Source organism: Oenanthe melanoleuca, chromosome 27 (genome assembly GCF_029582105.1).
Source record: "Oenanthe melanoleuca isolate GR-GAL-2019-014 chromosome 27, OMel1.0, whole genome shotgun sequence".
In the NCBI taxonomy this organism is placed as follows: Eukaryota; Metazoa; Chordata; class Aves; order Passeriformes; family Muscicapidae; genus Oenanthe; species Oenanthe melanoleuca.
The window spans coordinates 1517971-1543803 of NC_079360.1; the positions used below are offsets into that span (position 1 = coordinate 1517971).

The 25833-nt window shown below is 50.5% G+C and overlaps 1 protein-coding gene across 3 annotated transcripts; it reads left to right on the top strand.

The window, feature by feature from the left end:
- On the top strand, window positions 1–25833 carry GJC1 (gap junction protein gamma 1). 3 transcript variants are annotated; one of them, XM_056512210.1, is made up of 4 exons: window positions 1–57; window positions 19559–19672; window positions 21569–21641; window positions 21773–25833. In XM_056512210.1, exon 4 carries the CDS (start codon window positions 21792–21794, stop codon window positions 22968–22970), a length of 1179 nt encoding a protein of 392 aa, XP_056368185.1. In that variant the 5' UTR covers window positions 1–57; window positions 19559–19672; window positions 21569–21641; window positions 21773–21791; the 3' UTR covers window positions 22971–25833. The 3 variants fall into 3 exon arrangements, with proteins under 3 accessions (XP_056368185.1, XP_056368187.1, XP_056368186.1); XM_056512212.1 differs by having other exon boundaries at window positions 12–57; window positions 21572–21641; XM_056512211.1 differs by lacking the exon at window positions 1–57 and adding an exon at window positions 2405–2510.

Sequence of the window (25833 nt, forward strand, 5' to 3'; positions counted from 1 at the left end):
GCCCCCCGCCCGGGCTCGGCGGCCGAGGGGCCCCGGCGCCGCCACGGGCCGGACCCGGTGAGTGGGGGCTGAGGGCGCGGCGGGACCGGGCCGGGCCGGGCGGGGGCCTGAGGGCACCGAGCGGCGCCCCCGAGGGGCCGGAGCCGCTGGGGACGGCGGGAGGCTGGGGGGACCGAGCGGCCGTTCCGGGGGCACCGGGAGGCGGGAGCCCGGGCCCCGGGGGGACTGAGCCGCGGCGGGCTGAGGGAGGCGGGAGCCCGGCGGGACCGAGCCGGGCGCTCCGGGGCGATCCGGAGGCGCCGGGATGAGCCGGGCGCACTCCGACGGGAGGGGCCGGTGTCACCCCCCGAGTCCCCGCGTCCTCCCCGTTCCCCGCTGCCCCCGCGCTCCGGGACGGGCCTCTCCGGGCTGTTCAACCCGAGGGAAGGGCTGCCTGAAGGGCTTTCCCCGGCGGGCGCCGGGGGCCGGCCCGCGGCTGCACCTCGGTGATGAGCGGAGCGCTGCCCGCGCCGCCGAGCGCGGGAACGGAGCGATCGCACCGCAGACGCCACCTGTGTCACCTCCGTGCCCAGCCTGCCCTCCCGTGTCATCGCCGTGCCCACCTATCCTCCCGTGTCACCCCCGTGCTCACCTGTCCTCCCGTGTCACCCCCGTGCCCACCTCCCCTCTGGTGTCACCTCCGTGTCACCCCCGTGCCCACCTGTCCTCCCGTGTCACCCCCGTGCTCACCTCCCCTCCGTGTCACACCCGTGTCACCCCCTTGCCCATCTGTCCTCCTGTGTCACCCCCGTGCTCACCTCCCCTCCGTGTCACACCCGTGTCACCCCCGTGCCCATCTGTCCTCCTGTGTCACCCCCGTGCCCACCTCCCGTCCCGTGTCACCCCCATGCTCACCTCCTCTCCGTGTCACACCCGTGTCACTCCCGTGCCCATCTGTCCTCCTGTGTCACCCCCGTGCTCACCTCCCCTCCGTGTCACACCCGTGTCACTCCCGTGCCCATCTCCCCTCTGTGTCACCCCCGTGCCCATCTCCCGTGTCACTCCCGTGCCCATCTTCCCTCTGTGTCACTCCCGTGCCCATCTCCTCTCCGTGTCCACCCCCGTGCCAATCTCCCCTCCGTGTCCACCCCCGTGCCAATCTCCCCTCCCGTGTCACTCCCGTGCCCATCTGTCCTCCCGTGTCACCCCCGTGCCCCTCCCGGCTCCGGGCAGGACGGGGCTCACAGATCCCCCAGTGTTGGCTGCTGCAGCTCCAGCACAGACCCTGAAGCAGCAGCTCCTGCTCAGAATTCCTTGCCCGGATAAACCTGAAGGTTCATAACGCCGAGCCAGCCCTGCCTGGAGCTGAGGGGCCGCAGCCGTGCGATTGGCATTGCTGGAGGGAACACCTCTGCAGCTCCAGCAGTGTGTGCACACAGCTCTCAGGCACGTTCGTGGTGGGATTGCTGGGGGTGTCCTGTGCAGAGCCCTCGTTGGGCTTGATGACCTTGTGTGTCCCTTCTCACTGAGGACATTCCGTGATTCTCTGTGCTTGACTCAGATTCGGAGCACGATGAGAAGAATCCTGCTCTTTTATCAGGTGAAAGTTTTGGTGTCCGTTGGGCCTTTCACCCAGCGTCATAAAATTTCACAAGAATGACATTTGTGCAGCTATTTTTACTGGCCTTTTAAAGCCAATTCTCATTTCTGTTAGTAGGAATTAGTCCTGACACTTTCTGGTCGGTGTGACCTTCCTTCCCAGTGAAGTGCTGATTTTGTTCCACCGTCAAATTAATTGCAAATAGGAGATAGTTGATAGGGATTAATTAGGGCATGGATGTGCTGTATGGATTCTGGAGCAACAGTTGGTACCACCGGGTTCTAATTTTTCATTGGGTGTTTGGTTGGTATTTGGAAATGAGGGAGAGAGCAAAATCCTTCTGTCTGACAGACCGTTGATTTTTGTTATTATTTCCATGTCTCCTGCGTGCTCGAAGTCAAGGATAATTGGTTAAGAAAAACCCCAAACTGTCCCTTCCTGTTAGAAATCTATGTCCCGGGGATGTTCAATGAACCAGCTGTCAGTGCAGTTACCAAACCCTCCCTTCTCCAGGTCATTTAAGGGAAAAAGTTGTTTTCTGTCAAGACTCTTGTTTAGGAAAATGCAAGGTGCCCTTCTCGGTATTTTTGGTGCTTTCCAAGTCTGTTCCGAAGTTGTGCTTGTGCTTTAATGAGAGAGCAGGTCAGCTGGGCGCTGGGAAGGGGATAGGTACCGAGTTTAAAAGGGAATGTGAGCCTTGTGCTGTTTGACTGCGAGGGCAGGTCCTGGGTCTGCAGCAGTGCTTGCGTTGACTCGGGCACTTCCGCAGCTCCGGGAGCTGTGCGGTCACTGCTGGCTCGGGGGGGGTGGGCTGGGCTGTCACACGTTCCGGTGTCTGGCGAGTGCACCGGGAGCTGCAGCGAGGGGCTGCTCCGCAGTGGCACCGAGGTGCCCGGGGCTCTGCCCTGCCTGCGGGCCTGGAGGCGGCCAGGTAAGAGCTGCGGGCTGGGCTGGGCTGGGCTGGGCGTGGGGTCTGCCCTGGGAGCCTTTCTCTGCCTTCTTCCAAGAGAACAGCCCTTTGCAGGGTATTTCTCCAGAATCAGGAACTTATCTAACATTTCCAAATTGAAATGCCGGCGCATGGGACAGTGCAGGAGCACGGTGACACATCCCTTTGGAGGTTTCACATCACTTGAAACTTGTTTTACAAGAGCGTCTATGTTTTTTGAACTCTGTTGGAAACACGACCAGCTGCTCCTTGGGGTTTGTCACCCAGCACCTCTTGTCCTTTTGAAATGGTTTAGTTTAGTTCGAGTGATGAAAAGTTATTAAAAATATTTTGCTAACAAACTGTCCTTACCAAAGGGTTTAACTGCCTTAGTGCTTTTTGACTAGATTTTGTTTGTCCTACCGTTGATGGAGGGGACTATTGAGTTATTGCTAATCAAAACATTCCCTTTTACAAATGTGTTACCTTAATTTATACAACAATATTACAATTTTGGAGTTTTTTTAAAAGCAACTCACAGGTCTGAATGCAAGATTCTAGACAAGGAATTGTCATGAAATATCTCTTTTCTGGATGTGTTCTATCCTTAATCCTTCTTTAAGGACTATTTTTGCCCCTCACTTCAAAGCAAACACCTAACTCATCACAGATAACGTGCAAGTGATGCAAATACTGGTAAATAGCTGGAAAATTTGGGACAAGGACTGAGAGCACAGTGCTTGCTTTGAGGAAGGCAGAGAGGAGCCCCAAGACAATTGGGAATGTGCAGAAGATGAGGAATTCCAGGGGTCCAAGCCCTCGGTAGGAGGAAAGTTAAAACTCAGATGTTGGGCAAATTGAGACCAATTTAAAGAATTTAGCAAATATTTTGGTACACCCCAGAGAGTTTTAATTATAGGCATAGTTTTTCTAAAGAATTCTGTGGTTCTAAAGGTAATTGGTGTGGAAATTATATTGTTTAAGTGAAACTTCATCTTTAAAAGTCTTCTCTGGGCTTGGATGGTTCTAGAGTTTACAAGGAAAAAATTTTATAATCTGTGGAATCTAATCACTGATGGAGAGTTTGTGATGAATTTTAATACCTAAATTTCTTCTTAATTTGCTGACTGCCAGCAACTTCTGTGAGTCAAAAAAATCCCCAAACTTTCCTTACCCACCACTTTTGCCAAGGAAAGGATGAGATGCAGTGCCTGAGGTGCACCTAGGTGTGATCCAGGCACTTAGGACCAACAGAGCAGCCTAGTTAGGATTTGGATAAAGCAGAAAGTGCCTTCCTTGGGTGTGTTAAGGACTGGGTCAGTGAAAATCCAGTGCCTTGGTGTTTCTCTGGGGACGTGGAGCCGGGGAAAGCGGAGCCCAGGGCTCGGCGGTGCCGCTGCCGCCCGTTCCTGTCCCGGAGCGGGCAGTGCTGGGGAGATTTCCATGGAGCTGCTGCAGCACCGCCAGTGTCAGCCCACACCTGCTTGCTGGGGGCATTGGGGTGGTTTGTGCTCACTGGCACCTGCAAGGGGCTGCTGGCTGAGGGAAGAAGTGGTGGAATCAGGAGTTGGACTGGGGTGATCCTTGTGGGTGTTTTCCAGCTCAGGATATTCTGTGATTCTCAGAAACCAGGCTGCAGCCTCACCGCCAGCCTGGAGCTGGGGGCAGAGGGGGCTGATCTTGTGGCTCTTTCCTTACACCACTTAAGAGTTTCAGAATTTTTTTTAAACATGGGAATCACAAGGAGTGTTGCCTTGTACGAGGTGCCTGTTTCGTGCCTCACGCTTCCTGCTGGGACGTTCAGGGTTCTCTGAACCCCAGTGGAACTCGGACGAGGGTAGCGATCATTAAACACTTGGAGTTAAACCCTGTGGATAATGGTCCCCTTTGTTGTCGCTCCCGGGGGATGGGCGCTGCTGCCTCATTAGGGGGAAGGTGATCCTTTGCTCCCACCCTGCTTCCAGCCTTTGTGTTCTGTGCTGCCACTCCACAGGGTTGACTTGTGCTCCAGATTTATGTATTTTTAATCTGCTCAATAGGAAGCAAATTATTGCCATTAAAAAAGTTCCATTCCTATTCCCTGATTTTTATGGTAGCTCTGCTTTGTCCCTGCTGACCTGTGCAGGGAAGCACATTCCTGCCCAGCAGGATGGGAGATTCCCTGAGTTACAGATGGTCCCTGGACCCTGCTGCCAGCCCCTCACCTCTGGGTGCCCTGCTTTGGAACAGAGTGAGGGTTTTATTGCAGGAGCCCCTGGCATTTATCAGTGTTTCCAGCTGCTCTCCACACTTCCCCCGAGCAGCAGGAGTGCAATTCCACTGTCCCGTGTTTGTGCCATGGAATAACAGGCTGTGCTTTTTATTGACTCAAGTGAGGGTTAATAATGGTCAAATTGTATTAAACCACATTTCATTTGCTGAGTTCAGTATTGCTCAATACCTAAATCTTGCTCTTGAAAAAACCCATGTTTTTCAAATGTCAAAATCACCAAATTTCCCATTCACTGCCCATTCTTGGTCCTGGTTTTGGGAGGCTCGTTGCTTTCCATTAAAAGCTACAAAAAGGAACTTATCTTCAAAATGCTTCTTGGAGGGAAAAGGGCAATGTTAGCATTTCCTTTTCTGACCTCCTCATACCATAAATATGAATTGTTATCGCTGCTCGGGTAGTGACACACAGTTCTTCCCATATTCAGGACTGTCTGCAAGATCTGGTTGGGGTTTTAAAAAAATTGACTTTGTTCTGGTGTAAAATGAAGATTTAAGGTGAAAGTTCCTAGATGTGGTGTGGGATAATTGACATACACAATGTGTGGCTGGGCAGTTGTGATCTTACTGGTGATTCCTGGTGAAGGAAATACTGAGAATGCCAAATACTGGAGCAAAAAGGAATTCCTTTTACCTCTGCAAACACAGAGAACTTGGTTTCATACCTCAGTACTGCCCAGTAATTCCTCAATGATTCTGGTTCAAGGAAGAACATGATTCTGTTTCGAAGCAGAACCCAGGGCTTTAAGCAATAACACAAGTTACAAGGTTTTCTAACTATAAATAAAAATCTATATTTGGAAAAAACAAATAGTGTATTTATGGACAAAACTGTATTAAAGGAAGTGTGATGGAAAAATTGAGTCAGATGAGCTGATGTATGAGGCATTTCCCTCTGGAGTCATTGGGCTGAAAAATGTTTTATATGCCTAAACTTGAACAGATGCTTCAGCACACACACACAGAGTCCTCCCCCGGTTCTATTAGCAGTTCTGCTCATACCACTGTGATTAATTCCCAGACCAGCCTAGTTTAGGCTCTTTTCCGGGGGCTTGGGGGTATTTCAAGATCATCCAGGTACTTAAGCCATGCCTAGCTGTAAATAAGTGAGCAGCCCGGATTATTAGCGGGATTTGTTTCAAGCTTTGCATTAGGCATGTGCTTAAATGACTCACTGAGCTGGGATTTACATTTTTACATGAGAGTGAAGGATTTCTCTCTTACCTTGCCTAGATGGAAATCGGTGGAGTCAGCCAGCTTTTTGCCTAAACAAGTCCATGAAACCAGCTTTGGGCTCTCACAGTTATTAGTTCCAGCTTTTTAGTTACAAATTTGTCAGAAAACGAGTCTGAGTGTGCATGCCTGACCTCGATTGAGATACTGAGGAGGATTGAGGGAAGGAGGGAGGGAGGGAGGCATCCATATGGATGACCAGCAGATTGTGCCTCGCGTCCTTTCCATGCGAATGTCGCGGTCGGTGGCGCTGGGGGAGGCTGACAGCTGCACTGGGTGGTTTTCCATCGAGCCCCTGCTCTGGTGCCCTGTTAATCTGCTGTCCTGGGGTGCAGTGTGTGCACAATGCTCAGCATTCCCTCCTCTGAACAAACATCCCCAAAGCCTTCCCCAAAAAGTGCCACGTCTTGGGGATGCTGCTGTCCACTCTGCTTTTCTGAGTGGACATTTCTGCATTCTGAAGGAAAGTAGAAAAATGACTTCTGGGTCTAAACGTGGGTCTGGCTGTGGTGTGCCTCGGGAATGCAGCTCCTGCAGGATGAGGGATGATGCTGGTGGCAGCAGGGGATGGAGCTGCTGCCCGCGGTGACATCCCGGCATGAGTGGTGCAGCCCTGCCAGACTCAGAACGAGCCATTGCCTGTGAAGTTCTGTATCTCTCTCTTGCTTAAAATAGTCAAGAGCCTGGAAGGGTGATTGTATGTCTTGTGTGTGCCCATGTTCCCCTGAGGGGGAGTTTTGACTCCTTGTTAACTCCTGGAAGCCTGGCTCTGCTGTGGGTTCAGGGACAGCGATGACAGCCGGTGCTGCAGAGTGCTGAGGTTAGAGCTGTGTCTGTGGGCAGGCAAGGGGGTGGCTGTAGGTTGTGCTCATGGGGCTGGCCTAGGTGTCAGTACCTTTTTTAATGGCATAAAATTAAAATAGTTAAATTCCTAATGTGTCCTGCTGGTGTGCTGCCCTTCATGCAGCATGTCATCCTGAAAATCTAAAAATCTTCTGATTCTCGTGGTAAACACTGAAGTAGTTGAGAAATGACTAAATTTTACTTGTAGCAGATTTATTCACAGGAGTTACTCAGCTGCTGCTCAGATATGGAGTTAAACTATTTTGAAATGAGAAGAATTTTCATGGTGCAAACTGTGATTCCTGAGATATTATAAAGCAAAATAAAATTGAAGTGTTTGGGAGGAAGCACACGGCGATCTTCCACGGAGCCATATGGAAATTATCTTTATTCCTTGGTTCGTGTGTAGTCTTTGCTCCTTCTGGAGCTGCCTTGGAGCCTTCTCCTCAGTGCCATCCCCAGCTTGGTTTGTATTCCTTGCCTGCTCTTGCTCTCTTTGCAATCTGTGACCAGGCTGTATTGATCGGGTGTCTGCAGAATGCGATTCCCTGCAGGGTTGTGCTGGAGAGCCGTGGACAGAAATAAATCATCTCTGCCCTTCAGGTGTTCTGATTGCCTGGGATCGTCTGGCACATACAGAATTCCAGGGGGCTGGAACTGAGCAGTGATTAACAGCCCCATGTATCAATTCTGTTCCCTTTGCCATCTGCTGGTGCCTCTCTTTCAGCTGCTTCGTGGAGGGGCTTTTTCCCCAACCCCTGGAGCCACTTGCTGCTGGCTCCTTTGGAGCAGCCATGTGGATCAGATGGAATCTTGCCTGCTCCAGAGTCCTGTTTGTGACCTGCCCCATGTGGGGCTGCAGCAGAGCATGGGAGAAGCTCTGGGCTCTCTCAGCATGTGACTGCTTTGTGCCTAGACTCACCCTTGCCTGAGGCACTGCTCTGCCTTTCAGTTTTTGAGGGGTTTTCCTTCTCCAGGCTGCTACAGGTGTCACAGCTCCCTGCCTGTTTCCTCCCTCAGCCTTCTTGCATTTTTTTACTGTCCTTCCCCCACCAGCCACTCCATACCTCTTCTCCAAGCTCCTTCTGTTCTCTGTTTCCATGACAGGAGCTGGCCAGAGTGAGCAGAGCCACACTCCATGGGTGAGCCATGGGTGAGCCATGGGCACTCAGGGGACAGGGCAGCATGTCCTGGGTGTGCCTCTGACTCTGAAATGCTGTTTTGGGGCTGTGCTGAGCAGTGCCAGAGCATTTACAAGCAGCCTGACAGCCCCAAGATCTCCTGCTTGCTGAGGCCATCTCAGGGCATATCTATTTTTAGGTGAAATTGAGATTTATTTGTTTTATTCAATGTATGCATCACTTTATCCATGTGGAATTCCATCTGCCATTTTATTTCCAGGTTGCATAGACTCATATGGTCCCTGTGCTGTTCTTCATGGTTGCTTATCCACCTCCCCTTGAATATTTCCATCAGGATCCTGGGTCACATCCAGGCAGTGTCCCAGTCTGGCACAGGTCCCAGCCTCTCCCTGTGACCCCTGCTCTGACTTCCCTCCTTGCAGGAAATGACTGTTTACTCCTATTCCCTTGTCTCCCACCCAGTTGTCTCTCCATACAGGGACAGTCCTTTTGCAGCCCCTTTTGGGGTCCCTACAGGAAGCCTCAGATGAGAGAGACTCGCAGAGGTTAAGACCCAGAAGATCTGGAGCCCTCTGTGGGGCTGGAAGTGCCTCTCCAGAAGCCACACTGACTTTTCCCCTGGTTCATTGTATTTGTACAGATAATCAATGCCCACTAATTTGGCTCTGTGTCCTTAGTCCTGTGTGAATGTTGGGTTTGGAGAACTACACTTTTCCAGGATTTTCTTCACAACCCCTGTTTTGCAGAGCTGACATGGCAGTTACTTCCCTGTCCCAAGACAATTTTAGGAATGGCTGTAGTCAGGCTGGGGTCCATCTCCCTGCTCCCTTAATCCATCCAGCCCTCCCTGCTGGGACTCCTCAGTTTGGCTCTTTGCTCTGTAACCTTCCCCCAGTCCCTGCAGTGGGAACCAGTTTCCCAGTGAGTCTCTGGGGAAAGGGCTGGCAAAGAGCCTGGAGCTGTTCCTGGTGCTGTGAGTTGTGTGTAAAGGAGTCACATCATTTTCCCTGGATGGGTTTTTCATCCCTTTTAGTGACATTGAAGCTGAGCCTGTTTCTGATGGTGGGTTTCTGCATGGTCAAGATGCAGGTGGGACTCTGAAGTGGGAATGGTCTGAGGGTTGGAACAGCTTTGCTCTGGAGATGGGCTGGGAGACCTGGGGGTGTTCAGCTGGAGAGCAGAATGCTCTGAGGAGACTTCACTGGAGCCTTTCAGCTTATAAAGGGGCTTAGAAATAAAACGGGGATTTTTTACCAGTGACAGGACAAGGGACAACGCTTCTAAACGGAGAGATGGCAGGGTTAGATGGGACATAAAAATGAAATATTTTACCATGATAGGGATGAGGCCCTGGCACAGGTTGCCCAGAGCAGCTGTGGCTGCCCTGGATCCCTGGAAGTGTCCAAGGCCAGGTTGGAGCAGCCTGGGATAGTGGAAGGTGTCCCTGCCCGTGGCAGGAGGAGGAACAAGATGGGCTTTAAGTCCCTTCCAACACAAACCAGTCTGTGACTGTGCTTGGCAGTGTGGGTGCCATTGCCTTAGTGGTTCCTTATCAGGAGTGATCTTATCTGCAGCTAATTGCCCTTTGTGAGAGTGAACGAGCTGTGATACAGCAGCTGCTCAATTACCCTTTGTCTAAGAGTGGTTTTGCTGGGCTCTCTTGGGAAGTGGCCCAGCCCTTGTGCATTCCCTCCATGCCAAGTAGAGGTGGTCTGCTGGCTCCTGGTTGGAGCTTGAGGAGAGCACTACAGAGCAAGCATGAAGTTCACTCAGTGACTAACAAGATGGCACCAGCCTCCTAAAATCTTGGAAGCAGGAAGCTGGGAGAAGCTTGGCACTGTCACCCTGACCGCAGCTGTGGCTGCAGTGTCTCAGCGGGGTGTTCCTGCCTCCAGCAGCCCCACAGCCCAGTACACACCATCCCTGGTCCCCTTGCTGCTCCCCTGGCAAGTCTCATGCCTGGCTTAGCACTGGGGAGGCTGATCTGCCTTCAATTTGCTGCTAATTGTCCCAATCGGTGTCGATAATAAGTCAGATAAAATCCTTGGCCATGGGAAGCAGTCAGGTGGAAAAACTGACCCGTCTGCCACTGTGTGCTTGGTGCAGCGTGCCTGTCACTGGGAAAAGAGCTCCTGGCCTCCTTTCATGAAGCAGGAGTTATTTCCAGCTGTTCTCAGGGGGAAAAGCCCCAGTTGGTGTGTGTGTTTCCCAGCTGGAGTGATGGAGCATAGGGAGTTCAGTGCTTCAGGTCTCTTCCCAAGGGAGTCTCAAAGCATTCAGGTCTTTCAGAAAAGGACAGTTTTATGTTTCTTACTTCATTACAGGAATTTTTTTCAACAAATAAGTCAGTGAATCTATGTGCATATTTATATTCTAAATTTTATCTTTGGCAAAATAAAACTGTTAAGACTCCTGTTGAACTCAAGCTGGAGTAACATTTTAATGCCAGTATGGCAATCTGCTGCCTTACTCTGCTCCTTGTCTCAGAATAAACTGTGTAAAACCAACTTTATTGAAACAAAACTTCAGCTGTTTCTGTGGTTTATCAGCACTTGGGAGAAGTTGAAGCAGCAGTAGAGTGAGTGAGGTGCTGGCTTGTTGTGACCTGTTCCCTGGCAAGGTGCTGTCCTTGGCTGTCCATCCCAACACCATCCCCATGGACTGTTGTGCCATTTGGCACAGCTGGCTGCTGTCCTGCTCAGCTTGCTGCTCTCCACCTGGGGAGATGCAGGGTTGGGTGAAGTCACAGGGGGCTGCAAGGCTCTCTGCTCCTCTGTGTCCCAGCACAGGAACAATCCAGGCCCAGTTGAGCAGAGGTGTTCCAAGTACTGGGTGGCCTGAAAGCACCAGCATGGCAGGCAGGGTCTGGAGTGGTGAGGTTTGGTTTGGAGTGCCTCCTCTGCCTCTGAACATGCTTCCCTCTCTGCAGAGCTGCAGTTGTAGAAAACGTGATGTGGATTTGGTGGAGCTGTAGGTTGAGGCAGTGGCTCCCACTAGACCAGCTAGAGCTGGGGAATCAAACTCTTTTTTTTGAATGTGGGTCACAGAGAAGCAGCTGCTGTGCTGCAGGATGGGTGACTGGGGACGTTGTGGCAGACTGTGTCGGGGTGTGTGGTATCTGTTTCATGTACAAGCTGTTCATGGTAGTTTTTGAGGCTTATCTATGAAGCAAACACTGTTGTAGTTTCTCTTGACTGTCATAAGATGGTGGTGGGAGCATTAGGTGTTTGTCCCCACCCGACTGCCTCCCGCTCAGCCAGTGAGAGCCTTTGATTCTGATCTACAGGAGCCGACAGAATTGCTCTCTTTTGGCTTCTCTCTCCTTTCCTGAAATGGCCGTGAGAGTGATATTTGGGTCAGCTGCTCCCAGTGTGTCATTTTCTTCTGACACTCATCCCTCTGAGCACAGAGGAGGAGCCCCAGGGAAGTGCTGTGGAGCTGCTGGCTGCACTGGAATTGGGTGTAGTTAAAGGGGTGCTGTGGTTATTGGAATTGCTGATCACATCGGGGCAGGGCAATCTCTCTGATGCCTGACTGGATGGGATTGAGGATGGCCTTCCCCAGAGAGCTGGAGAGATGCAGGTAAGCACATGGATGCTGCAGCCTGGCCAGAGGCAGGGCCTGTCCCTCAGTGCTGCTGGGGATGCAGTGCCCAGAGGGTCTGTGTGCTCTTCCCTTGGGACCCTTGTGGGTCTGCCTGGGAACAGGATTGTTCCTTCTTGTCTCAGTGCAGTGCTTGGGGCCGTGGTCTGAGGTTTTGGGTGGGCCCAGGTGCTGCTGTTCCCTGGGTGTCCCAGGTGGCTTTGCATAGTCTGGGCTCTGCTAAACCCTGGGTGCAGCACTGAGGGGCAGTGCTGGTGCTGGGCCTGCCCACACAGGCAGAGTTTGCAGCAGGACACTGCCTTTCCCTTTTCCCTTTTCCCTTTCCCTTTTTCCCTTTCCCTTTCTTTTTTCCCTTTCCCTTTCCCTTGTCCCTTTTCCCCTTTCCCTTTTCCCTTTTCCCTTTTCCCTTTTCCCTTGTCCCTTTCCCTTTCCCCTTTCCCTCTTTCCCTTCTTTCCCTTTCCCTTTCCCTTTCTCTTATCCCCTTTCCCTTTCCCTTTCCCCCTTTCCCTTTCCCCCTTTCCCTTTCCCTTTCCCTTTCCCCCTTTCCCTTTCCCTTTCCCTTTCCTTTTCCTTTCCCTTTTCTTTCCCTCCTTCCTTCTTTTCTTTCTTTTCTTTCCCTCTCCTGTTCCTAGACTGGTGAGTGTGTCCTGAGAGTGCTGGATCCCTGGGATTCATTGGCAGGTGTGTTGAGGAACCCCAGCCCTGATCCATCACACTCCCACTTGAATTGCTGCTGGCCACTCAGGACCTGCCTTTTGTCATTCTCCCCACTGCAATTTTTCCATCTTTACCCTTCCATTTGCCATATTTGTTAAAATAACTGCTGGGAACACAGTTCCCTATAGGCAGCAGCACAATATTTTTAATATTTTAATAATGTATTGTGTTGTATCATGGCAGTATGAGCAGCACTGTGAGGTAGCTGTCCTGCACTGGCAGGGGGAGGATCTCAGGTCACAGTTTCACTTGCTTGTTTGGCTCAAGTCCCTGCAACTTGTCCCCTCTCTGTTATGTTCATTTTTACAAAAAAATTGCTAAATTGCTTTGCTCCTGTTGTTGTTGCCCAGACTGTTCTCCATGGTCCCCAGGGAGTGGTGACATAAAATTGATACACAGAGAAATCCACTAAAACATAAGAGAAGCTTTTTTTACCGTGTGCATGGTCAGATGTAGGATCACACTGCCCAATCTGACTTTTCAGTGCTCCTGTCTCTGGAGGTGTTTAATAGGATCAGGCTGCCCAGGGAGTGAGTGGTGTCTCCAGCCTCACAGGTATTTACAGCCTGGCTGGACATGGCCCTTCCAACCTGCTCTGCTTGACCCTGCTTTGGGATGTGGTGGTGTAAACTACCAGTTATCAGAACACTGCACATTTCTGAAAGTGATGCTTTGGTACAAGGGAACTTAGGGTTTAAGCACCTTCAGAAGTGCCTGGAGTCAAGCTCTGTCATGTACAATTGGGCTGGCACAGCCTCAGACCAGTTTTGTTTGGTCCCATGTTTTGTCAGGAGGTAGCACATGCTGTGTCTGAGCCCTGAGCTGAGGAGCAGTGGTGCCTGATCAGATGGATGCCTGCTCCAGGAGCTGCTCCTGGGAAGGAGAGCTCTGCTGTTTGAGATGAGTGCTGGCTGTGTGATCACCTCATGGAAAAGCCTGCAGGATCCCCGTGGCAGGGAGAATGGGAGCTGGCAGCTCACACTCAGGAGTTCTGTGCACCTGAGGCCATGTTCACCCAGTCTGATGGTCATTTCAGCTGGTAGGAACAGTCCTTCTCAAGGATGCCCTCTGGATCTTTGGATTTTAAGGGTATCAGTCCACAGCCCTGTTGTCTGCAGATAGCCTGGGCTGGCAATCCAGGAGCTCAGAACTTGGTTAAACACTTGGTCTTGATCTCAGAACAGCAGTGTTGAGTGTTTTCTCTTGTATGGCTTGAACTTCAGATTCAAATTCTTAAAAAAAAATAAAAAAATTGTCTTCTACTTATGCTGTAATTCCTTGTTTTCAACATCCAACTGAATCACACGGGGAGAGCTTTCCTGTGCTTCTCTACATGGAGGAGCAAGAGCAGGCAGGGCCTGCTGGTCGTGCTGGACTTGCCAGTGCTGCAGGAGTCCAGTTCTTACTGGAGCTGCTCAAACATCCAGGCTCAGGGGGGTTAAACTGGTGCAGCAGAGCTGTGAGATGTGGGAGGCTGGAGGAGAGGGGAGAGGGGGAGTGCTGGTGGAGTAAACACTGGGATGGTTCTGAGCTCCAGTAGCTCTTCCTTGCTGGGTAATTCCTCATGTGCCAGCAGGCTGGGGAGGAGGGGATTTGTTCTGCTGCAGGCTCCAGTCCCTGCACTGTGCTGGCTCCCCAGGGTTTGGTGTGGCTGAGGCAGCACACAAGTCTCTGGCCACTTTTTTCCTCCTTGATCACATTTCACATCACCACTGTTCTAAATATATATTGTGGTATTGGCTTTTCCCAAATATTGGGGTGGATACTATATGTGTGGTGTTGAAATGTTTTTTAAGATATACTTTTCTTTAGGGGTAACATAGGCTGATAAAGTGTCTTTGTAGTGAGTGAACTGCCTTGGTTGGATAACACCCAGTGAAGACACCTACTGCTGATATACCAGTTACCAGCCATCTGTAAAAATTAAAAACCACAGCCCAAAGTAAGAGAAATAAATTAAAACCAGAGACAAGAAACACACGTGCTCTGAAAAGGTGAACTCAGGTGTGGCCATGCAAAACAGTTCCTAGAATATGGGAAATAGTTTATAAAAAAGTTTAAAAATGTATGATAGGTGCAAATGTAGGATAGATGAATATGCAACAGGCTGATGAATTTAAGGGGTGTCTCTGAATGCCAAGCACCCAGCCATTATAACCTTTTACTTTATTGTTTATCTCTTATTGTCTTTGATTAAACCTTTTAAAATCTACCAGGAAAGTGAACCTGGTTTTTCACAACCACACTCCTGCCTCCTGATCCGTGGCCTGTGCAGGCTGGCTGTGAGGAGCAGCCTCAAGCAGTGCCAAACTGGGAGCTCATTCTCACAGTCTGGGAGCTGAAACCCCTCGTTCCATCCTTCAGAGGGGGTGCTGAGAGCTGAGCCTGTGTGAAGGGATTCAGGGTGGCACAGACCCCACAACAGGCCTCCAAAACTCCTGAGGTGACAGACACTGCACAGCCCAGGCTCCATTTTCCATGAGGCTGCTGCTCTGAGATGAGCTCAGGCTCAGCCTGGCCTGTCCTGGTGCTGCCTGGGCTCCTCCAAGCCAGGCTCTGCCCATTTGGGGTGCCTGCCCCTCTCCAGCAGCACTCTTGCTGTAGGTGCAGGAAAAGCTGCTTTGGGCCAGCACAAAACACGCTGTGATTTCATTTGAATTTTGTCACTGCGGGGGAGTGTTGCTAAAATTGTCACTTGGCTTCCCATGTTAGCAGTACCTGGAGGGCACGCCGGGGCGAGCGGGGGCTCGTGTCTGAGCTGCAAATTCCAGTTTCTCTGGAAGCTCAGGGCTCGGGTGGGTACATGTTGATTTTCACAAAGATACGTACTTGACATCTTTATTTTTTTGACAGCGCAAGAATCTTATTATATCCCTACCTCTTACCCATATTTGCCTGTTCTATTTATAGCCCACAGAGGATCTGTGGTCTCATAATTCAGTGTGGGGTTTTTAAGACTCGGGGGATTGGTCTGGGAATCAGCAGAGCCTTGTTAGCATGCCTGGGATTGGAAGGCACCATTCAGAAATGGTTTCCAAATTGACATTGACATTGTGGCTTTTTCCAAACCATTCTCTGCTGTTGCCACGTGAACCCTGCCAGATGACAGGATTTATTTGAAAGAGCACTGTGTGCTCTCCAGAAAGTCCCAGCCTTTTCTTCCCAAGTAGTCTATCAGATTAAAAATAAAATTCAGTGCACTTTTCTTATTCCTTTTCATCTTTATTGCTGAAAATAGGAGTAAAAGTGGTGGTGATTGAACCACTTCTTTCACAGAGGATAGAAGGGTGAATGTGTTACCCCAGGGATATCCCCACATCCTTGCCCTTGTGTCACTCAGGACACAAGGAACAAATTAATAATAAATTAATAATAAATTATTGTTCACTGGAATTGCTGCTCAGGGAATGCAGGTGGCATCAGCACAAAGCTCACCAGGATTTGGGATGTGTTGGCACCATTCTAGTGCTGGGTCTGGCCACAGCTCTCTGCTTTCTTGAGCAGTAAAGTCTTACTCATTTTCCAGGTTAAAAAAAAAAAAATGAAGGAGCCCCTCTGCTTCCTCAAAAGTACTTGTAAATCATGTAATTTCTTACTTTTCAATGTAAATGAGATCTGAATGAATAATGATAATTATTCATTCATCCTAATTCAAATACTGTTTTAATTAGCCTGTGGGCCCAATTTCACTTTCATGCAGCATGAAACCTCTTTTGATTAACAACAGAATTGCTATGCATTTCTTCTTTTTTTTTCCTGCTCAGCACATGTCTTTTTAAACTGCTTAAAAACAAAACAAAACAAATAAATCATTAATAAATTAATCAAATTTCATTAGCATGACCGGGGAAGACATAATTTAGGGAGGAAAAACGTCTTCTGGAAATATATTTGTTCTCCTTAACAACTGCCTTGGGGCTGCAGAACCTGCAGAGAAGCTGTGTCTGAGGAGGTGCTGGTGAAATATGGAAATTTAGGGACCCTCCACCCTTCCCTGCCATCAGAGGGCAGGGACACCTTCAACTAGACCAGACTCCATCCAACCTGGCCTTGAACCCTTTCAGGGATGTGGCAGCCACAGCTGCTCTGGGCACCCTGTGCCAGGGCCTCCCCACCCTCATGGTAAAATGTCTCTAATGTCCCATCTAACCCTGCCCACTCATGGTTTAAAAGCCTTGTCCCTTGTCCTGTCACTACAGGATAAAGTGTCCCCATTTTTTTACAAGCTCCATTTAAACTGGAAGGTCACAAGATGGTCTCCCCACCTTTCCTTCTCCATGGTGAACAGCCCCTGTGTCCCAGCAGAGGTGCTCCAACCCTTGTGTGTCCATGTGTGTCCCATGCTGGGGGCTCCAGAGAATTCCCCCCTTTCCTGCTGCCCACAGTGCTTTGGATGCAGCCCAGGGGACACTTGGATTTCTGTTCTGTTGCTGGTTCATGTGCTGTTCATCCTCCAGTATCCCCAAGTCCTTCCCTGCAGGGTTGCTCTCCATCCACCCACCCCCAGTCTGTGCTGCCCTTGGGGATTGCCCCAGCCCAGACCCAGGAGCCTCCAGGTGGCCTTGCTGAAGTTCAGGAGGTTCCCATGGGCCTGCTCCTCCAGGCTGTCAGGATCCCTGGGGGTGGCATCCCTTCCCTGCTGTGCCCCTCAGCTTGGTGCCATCCTTGGACATGCTGGGGCTGTGCCCAGCTCACTCCTGTCACTGATGGAATGACATGGAATGAGTCCTGGCACCACAGGAACATCACAGAAGAGCTTGGATGGGATGGGATCCACATGGATCATCCAGTCCAGGTCTGTGATCCTCACTGGTGCCTGGTGCCAACCAAAGCAGCACTCCCTGCACCCTCCTGCTCAGTGTTTGGTGTTGGAGCTGCCAGTTTGTGCTGGGCTGGAGCCAAGGGGCTCCATTCATACTGGGCTGAGCCCAGTCTGTGCTGAGACAAGGCCAGGAGATGGTTCTGGAGGTGTTTGGGATTTGACAGGCTGGAATGAGGCTGTCTGACACCCACCTGCTGCTGGCTGTCCTGCCTCCTGTTCCATCTGAGGGAATGGGGACCCTGCTGGAGCACTGCAGCTTCCTCCTGCCCTGCTGCTGTCCCTGCCACACCTCAGCTGTCCATCCAAGGGCAGGATTCTGAGCATTTTACAGAACAGGGCAGTTCTTCCCACCCTGAGTGCTGGGAAGAAGGAGGAAGCTGAAAGGAGGTGAAATTTTAAATGTTAAAATGTTTAAATTCATAGCCAACCCCCCATGGGCTGGGTAGAGGAGGGGGCTCTCCTGAGGGGCCATTCCTGGGCTGTGTGTGAACAACAGCCATGTTAACTCCAGAAACTCTTCACCTGGAGCTGATTTCTTTTTTCCCATGTACCTGCTCCAAATTCTCCTTCCTTCTCTCTGGATGTCAGTGCCTGCAAAGCTTTAATTCAGGAGCCAGCTCTCTGTCAGGGATAAACCTCCTGATAGCTCATCATGGATCCTGCCTGCTCCAGCAAGCCTCCTCCTCTGGAAGTGCTGAAATGAACTGATGACAAATACAAGGAAGGAAAGTCTCTCTCAAATGCACTTTCTGGCTTGACTTCAATTAGCTGAAATTGCTGACATTCTGTCTTTCTCAGATACGTGTCAGTGTCCATAGACTTTTCTTTCAAACATTGGAAAATTATTGAGTTAAATGTTGCCAGAAACAGCAGATGCAGGAGCGTGGGTGTTTTTTGGGTGAAGGTTACTGTGATGTGTCTGGGTGCTGCAGCACGTGGTGGGGAGGCAGAACCTGCCCCTCTGACCTTGGCTGATCCCACAGAACGGAAGGACACCCCCAGAATTCTGCTTGGAAGTTCCTGGGATTGTACTTCATTTCATTTGGATGAGCTGAACCTTTCCAAGATTTAATGACTGGTCATTTTGCTTGAACCAAAACATTTGCTTAAAGACCAGGAAGTTCTTTGCCTGCTCGTGGGTCCTCCTGTGTTTGTCCCAGCAGGTCTGCAAGGACTGGGACTAAATAGGCAAAGTGACACTTTCTTGGCAAAGAGGATCAGCTCTTGGGCAGCTCCAAAGTTCCACAGCCAGGACACACTAATTGGCAGCTCCTGGTTGTTAACCACAGGTTGGGTAAATCCTCCTGCATCCCAGGGCTGTGGGAGCCCCAGCACATGTCTGTACGTAGGTCTGGCACTCTGTGCATTGATACAGCTTGTGGGATTTGGGTTGGGAATCACAGGGATGATTCCTGTGTTGTGGGTACCTGTCTGCAGGTAGAAAATGCACCATGAAAAGCTGGCATGTACCTTGGAGAAGTTTCTTAGATGGGAGGTAGCAGCTTGTCTAAAAGTAAAGATTCTCGTACTGAAATCTATACTTATTTCAAACTTCCCTGTCCTTAACTGCTGAGGAATGTGACAGTATATGAAAATTTAAAGGCTGCTTCCTGCTGTTACTCCAAATTTACATTGGCAACAGTGTTTAATTAATTTCAAATTTACTTAGTCGTTTACTTTCAGTGAAAAGTGTGGCCCTGACATTTTCAGGGAATAAGAATTAACCTCTTAATCTCCTTTGGGTTTTGTCTCTTTTTTAGTTGATGAATCACGAGGTGTCAGTGGGGACATGCCTGTCCTGTTGGTGCTCAGGGTGATGAGATGGGCAGAGCAGTGTGGTGGGAGGTGGTGTTGGGGCTCCTCCCCTCTGTTAACCTCCTGTTCCAGATGTGGGGTTCACCTGCCTTTGCTGCCTGTGACTCACTGTGCCCCTCATCTGGACTCTGAATCCAAGTGGGAAATGCTGAGTGTGGGGTGTCTGCAGCCTTGTCTCACCCACTGACACAGAACTCAGGTGGCAGAGCTGCACTTGGTGCCTTTCTGAAATGGGGGTGCTGAGCCCCTGCTGCAGAAGGGGCTGCACTGGGACTGGCACCTCTGGTCTCTTTGTCTGTTAAAAACCTCCAGTGCTCTATGGAATGATGGCAGCACAGTTGTGTTGAAGAGAAGCTTGGATGGAAGCCTTGGGAGGATTGCATGCACCTCTAATAGCTGTTACTTGTGGAACACATCTGATTTAAACATGTCCTTCTTCAGGGCTGAGTGCAGGTGGCCTGCCCACCTGGGTGAGACATTTTTGTCCTAATTGGTAATTTCGATGACAAATCGTGATTTTGACTCATTGCTATTGAGATTCACAATTCATTTTCCTCCTATGTTTCCTAACTAAACAAATTGACCTCTCTAAATCACTCCCTTCTAGGCATCTCCCCCATCCCTCAGCTGGGTTTGAGGCTCCTGTGTCCACTCCCTGAGGCTGGAGGCAGTGCTGAAGGATGCGGCCGCAGGCGCCCGGGGCTGCCTCGCTGACACGGAGGTAAGATCAGCCCTGGCTCCTGACTGCCAGGCTCCCATCCATCACTGCCCTGCAGCAGCAGCTCTCCTGGAGACCCTGATCCTTCAGGGGCCTCATCCCCTGTTGACTGACACCCACAGCAGCCTCTCCCCAGTACAAACCCTGCTCTGCTGCTCCTGAGCTGCACTCAGGGTGGTTCAGGCAGTGGGGCTGTTCCAGCCTCTCCAACATTCCATATTTTCCTGCACCACTGGTACCTCTCATCTCCAGTTCTCAGCCAGCAAACTAATGTCCCATGGACCCATTTTGTCAGCAGCCACTCCCCAGCTGAGCTTGGGAAGATCCAGCCTGGCTGCCAGGGATTTTCAGAACTGCTGTAATTATGGAACTGATTTTGGACCTAATGTGGAAATCATTTTTAAGACTTTTGTTATTTCTGATCACTTCATATGGCCTTCTTTAATACTCTCCTGTGCTATTTTTTTCCTCTCACTGTCATGAAGTAATAAATCAAATGTCCTGCACAGCTCATCCACACTATATCCCTGCTCTTGGCTTTTTAGTGAATCACTGAATTCCACCAGAGGGAGATCACATTTATATCCTTGAATTCTGCATTGCTTGCATCTCTTCATTATTTTGCCTAGAAACTCTGTAGTTACGTGGAAGAAGTTGAATAGTTCCAAGTACTAGTTTTCTTCCAGTCTCCTGGAATTTTTTCAGGTTAAGAATTAATCCCTTTTAAGATCAGAGTGCTGGAGATTTGTCCAGTTCTGGGTTTGGGACCTGTCACCAAATGCTGTTCTGATGTAATAATTTCTTTTAATAATCTTTAACAAATTGATATTTGACATCATCAAAGGTCTGAAAGATGCCTCATCCCCTGTTGCCCTAACAGTGTCCAACAGCTATTCCTGTGTTTTACCACTTTCACTCCTTGGAGCTCCAGGAGTGTTGATGGGGTTTGTTCAAAGTGTGGCCAGACAGGAGTTTCCAGAGATGGGATTTTTACTGTTGGAATTACAAACTTATCCTGGAGTCATGGAATGGTTTGGGTTGGAAGGGGCCTTGTTGTGGACAGGGACACCTCCCACTGTCCCAGGCTGCCCCAAGTCCCATCCAACCTTGAGCACTTGAACACTTCCAGGGGTCCAGGGGCAGCCACAGCTTCTCTGGGCAACCTGGAAGCTGCAGCCATTGGAATTTGGCAGAGCTGCTGTGGCTGGCTGTGCCAGGCGCGCTCGGGAGCGTGGCCAGGCCCGGCAGTTCCGGCTCAGCTCAGCCCAGCTCCTGCCAGCCCTGGCCCTTCTCCCCTCACCCACCCACCACTCACTTCTGGGGAGTAGCTCTTCTAAAAGTTTTGGCAGGTAACTCTTTCTAACCAGCTTTTCACTGCAAAATCCACACCAAAATCTTTTCTGACAGGAAGGTTTTGAGCCTCCCCGAAGGGCTGGACCCGAATCCATCCACAGCATCCACAGTTTGAGCATAGTCAGAGGCTCTTGGCCCAGCCCTGTCCATGGGCTGGCCCTGCAGAGTGACACTGCCCAGGCCACCAGCTTGTCCTGCCTTTGCATCACAGGTGGGCTGGGCCATCCCTTCCTGATTAAGGACAGCTGGTACTGCCCTGGGACACAACAGTGTCTCCTGTGGGTTGTGGCTGAGACCATGATCACCAGCCTAGGCTTTAACAAATTAAAATAAATCCCTTTGTTAGTGATGGAATGTGGCCACAGCACCCAAAAATCTCATGGACACTTGTCTTCCCATCCAATGTGTTTTGTGTCAGCTTGCACTTGAAATGTTTTTATCAGCCTGTGACATAGAGAGCAGCTGTGTCTCTCTCCTGGACTGGGGAGTAGCTTTGGGAGTACATCTTTTCATGAAATGCTACTGAACTGCTACTTTCCCTTACAGCAGATTCCTCAAAAGCCTGCGGAGGAGACGTAGGATCTTCAAGCAGATTCTGGCAGCTGGATCCCGATAGCAGGTGGTGGTCACAGACATGGATGGGTGCTGGGTGGAAAATCTGGAGTTTCGGGACTCTCTTGGTTGCATTTGAACCCTTTAGACTCGAGCTGATAAACTCATAAATATTTGGGGGTTCTGTTTGTTTTGTAGATAAACTCATTTGACCACCATGAGTTGGAGTTTTCTGACCCGCCTGTTAGAGGAGATCCAGAACCACTCAACCTTTGTTGGCAAAATCTGGCTGACAGTGTTGATTGTGTTTCGGATTGTCCTAATTGCTGTGGGAGGAGAATCCATTTATTATGACGAGCAAAGCAAGTTTGTGTGCAACACGGAGCAGCCCGGCTGCGAGAACGTCTGCTACGACTCCTTCGCCCCTCTCTCGCACGTCAGGTTCTGGGTGTTCCAGATCATTGTGGTGGCCACTCCCTCAGTGATGTACTTGGGCTATGCCATCCATAAGATCGCCCGGATGGTGGAGCACAGCGAAGCCAGCAGGAGAGCCAGGAGGAGGAGCTTGCCCGTCCGCTGGAAGCAGCACCGGGGCTTGGAGGAAGCTGAGGGTGACCACGAGGAAGACCCGATGATGTACCCAGAGATAGAGATGGAGAGCGTGCAGGAGAGCAAAGAGAAGCAGAGCCCTGCCAAAGCCAAGCACGACGGCCGGCGGCAGATCCGGGAGGACGGGCTCATGAGGATTTACGTCGTGCAGCTGCTGGCCAGGGCTGTGTTGGAGGTTGGCTTCCTGGTGGGGCAGTATTTCCTCTATGGCTTCCAGGTGAGCCCCGTGTTCGTGTGCAGCAGGAAGCCCTGCCCGCACAACGTCGACTGTTTCATTTCCAGGCCGACCGAAAAGACCATTTTCCTGCTGATAATGTACGGGGTGAGCTGCATGTGTCTGCTCCTGACTGTCTGGGAGATGCTGCACTTGGGCTTTGGCACCATCCGGGACACACTGAACGCCAAGAAGAAGGAGCTGGTTGACTCTGGCACCTTTAACTACCCCTTCACCTGGAACACGCCCTCGGCTCCCCCGGGCTACAACGTGTCTCTGAAGCCGGAGCAGCTGCAGTGCACGGAGCTGTCCAACGCCAAGATCGCCTACAGGCAGAACAAAGCCAACATCGCTCAGGAGCAGCAGTACAGCAGCGAGGGCAACATTCCCGCCGACCTGGAGATCCTGCAGAGGGAAATCAAAGTGGCTCAGGACCGCCTGGACCTTGCCATCCAGGCTTACAACAACCAAAACAACCCCAGCAGTTCCAGAGGGAAGAAATCCAAAGCGGGCTCGAACAAAAGCAGTGCCAGTAGCAAGTCAGGAGATGGGAAGAACTCGGTCTGGATTTAACTTTGGCTCAGTTAATACACTGTGGTTTTTTCTCCTAGTTTCTCATAACCAGCAGTCCCATGAATAATGGCTTCCATTGAGGGAATATTTCACTCTGCTGATTTTCAGGGATACCGTTGGCTCGTGATTCAGCCCCTGGAAAGGGTTTATACACTGACTCTAGGACTTTAGAACTTTATTCTTTTGTCTTCCAAGTCAGGAGACAAATAGCTATATTTAATTCATTCTCATTGAACGGTTTATGCTGTATGTACAGTATTATAGTACATTTATTATGCACAATTTTTTTGTATTTGTACACTGGATCTGAGGTTACACTTTTTATATCAACAAGGACAAAGCAATGGGTAGCCATTAGCATTTTGTTAATTTTATTATTGTTGTCTGCAGTTATGTCATTGTTCTTCCTTGTTTTCCAAGTAAAACTTTTTATAAAACTTTTCTATGCTGCGTTTCCAAAGTGCCTTGAACATGCAGAAGTGGAGTCTCTGGGCAGCTCATGGATATAAGCCATGAGTGGGGAAACATTTGGGAAACCTCTGTCAATGGTGCTCTTGACTCTGTCTTTTACTAAATTAATGTGCTGCTTGCAACCTGGAAGTGTCATCCCATAAGCTCCTGTGTCCTACAGGCTCTTTCCTCCATGGGAAATGACTTATAGGAAAAATGGGGGGGGAGTATGAGTGCCAGCTGTGGGGCAGAGAGGGCTCAGGGCTCCCCACACACCTTGTGCAGCAGGAGGGAGGAGACACTTCAAACTCCTGCAAAACATCCAGAAAAAACTGAATGGGAATGTCTGGATTCAGTAACTCTGTGTCTCTGTGAGAGAGATGAGAAGTTTGTGAGGCCTCCTGTTGTGTAACAGCCTGTGCCCAAGGGCAGGCAGTGCTACCTTCTGGGGAGGATTCCTGTGCTTCCCAAAGGAATGGGGTCAGAGGGAGCCATGGTAACCCTGGCTGTGGAATCCTCTCCCTCTGCTGCAGGCAGCACACACGAGCTGTCTGCGGGAGGCTCCGTGGTTCTGCCTTACTGCAGACCCCTCTTCCTTCCGTTCTGTCCAAGGGATTTTGTTCAGAGCAATATGTATAATTCAGCTTTCTGCTTGAGAGACCAGTCCACACCGATCTGGCATTCTGTGGCTTTGGCATTAAACTTGAATTTACAATTAGCAGAAGGGGAGTGAGGGACTGATGCCTTTGGCTCTGTCTTTCTGGCAAGGAGCCGGCTGGGCTTGGAGAGACGCTGATAAATGTCTCTGCTTTCTGCTGCTATTTATAAGGGATCCAGGACCTTGCTCTGCTCCCTTTCTTTTTTTCAGGTCTCCATGCATTTTAATATATTTTGGGGGCCTGTTTCAAGCAGGACTGTTCTCTTTCAAGGCTACCTCAGTCCTTTGTCAGAGCTGGGTCAGGAATAGGATTCACAGAATCATTGAATCCCAGAATTATTTGGGTGGGAAGGGACTTTAAAGAGCATCTCATTCCATGCCCTACCATGGGCAAAGATGCCTTCCACTACCCTAGGATGCTCCAAACCCTGTCCAGCCTGGCCTTGGACACTTCCAGGGATCCAGGGGCAGCCACAGCTGCTCTGGACATCCTGGGAGGAGTGAGGGATGAGGAGTGAGGCTCTGTGGAGGACACAGATAAATCCCTGTCCTATTTCTGTCCCTGAGAACATCCAGGTGCAGTCTCCACATTAAATTTGCTCCAAGGGGACATGAGCATGTCCTTGCTGTTCCCCTCTGCCTGAACACTTCCTGTAAATGCTGTTGTGCTGAGCTTGGTCTGTTTCCCCTCTGGGACACCAGGCAGGCAGGCACGGGTCCAGACTATCCCTGAGCAACCTGGAGAGCTCCTGCTGTGCCCGGAGCCAACACAGCCCCTGTGTGAGCCCCTCGGGAGCTGTGGGGGCTCTGGGAAGGGAATTGCCCCTCTGGCCTTTGGCACTGACCCCTGGCTGCTCTGGGAGCAGGTGGAGGAGTGCCAGGCTGGTGTCCAAGGAAGTGAGAGTGACCCGGGACGTGTGCAGCAAGTGGATGTGGGCAGGGCTGGCCTTGGGCTGGGCTGGCTGTGTGGTCCAGGGCAGAGCAGCAGCAGTGCTCCTCTAATTAAACAGTGGCCTGAAGAAAGTCACAGCCGTGGGCAGAGCTCTGCCAGAGCTGAGCGTGGCTGGGAAGCTGGGTGGAAAATGAAAGTATCAGGGAGAGACATTTGGAGCCTGGAGATAAACAGGGCTGGTGGCCACAGTCCACTCATCACCCCCTGCACTTGGGTTGCTCTGTTCAGTGTCCCAAATGTCCCAAATTGGTGACATTTAACCCCGTGTGGTGCTTTGGGAACAGCCTTTCCCCAGTGAAAGCAGACAAAGTCCTTCTCCTCACTGCTCTCTTCCCAAACTATAGCAAATTCCTATTGAGGACTTAAACCAGTCTCCCCTGCTGCTCCCTGGTTTTGTGTCATTTCCCAGTTAATGCCCTGTGTGAATCTGCTGCCTCAGGGCAGTCCTGTGGCTTCTGCCCACCCACTAAATCCCTGTTAATGAGCAGAGTGTCCACAATATTCTAATCCCAGCGCTGGATTCATTCTGAAAATCCCAAGTAATTGAGCTGTTTCTGTTACTGCTTTTTATTTTCACTTTTATTGTGTGCAAAGTGCATATTTGGGTTGAAGCTGAGTGTGTGTTGCTGGTTGTGGGGTCTGTCCCAGCTCTGTTCTGGCTGTGGCTGTGGCTGGTTTTGGAATATCAGACTTTGTTTTTCCTTTTGAAGAAACAATACCTGCATTGCTTTAAAATGCTCTTGCTTTGGCTTAATGTAGACAATTTTGAAATAAACATCCAGGAGAGACTTTGGGACAAAAAA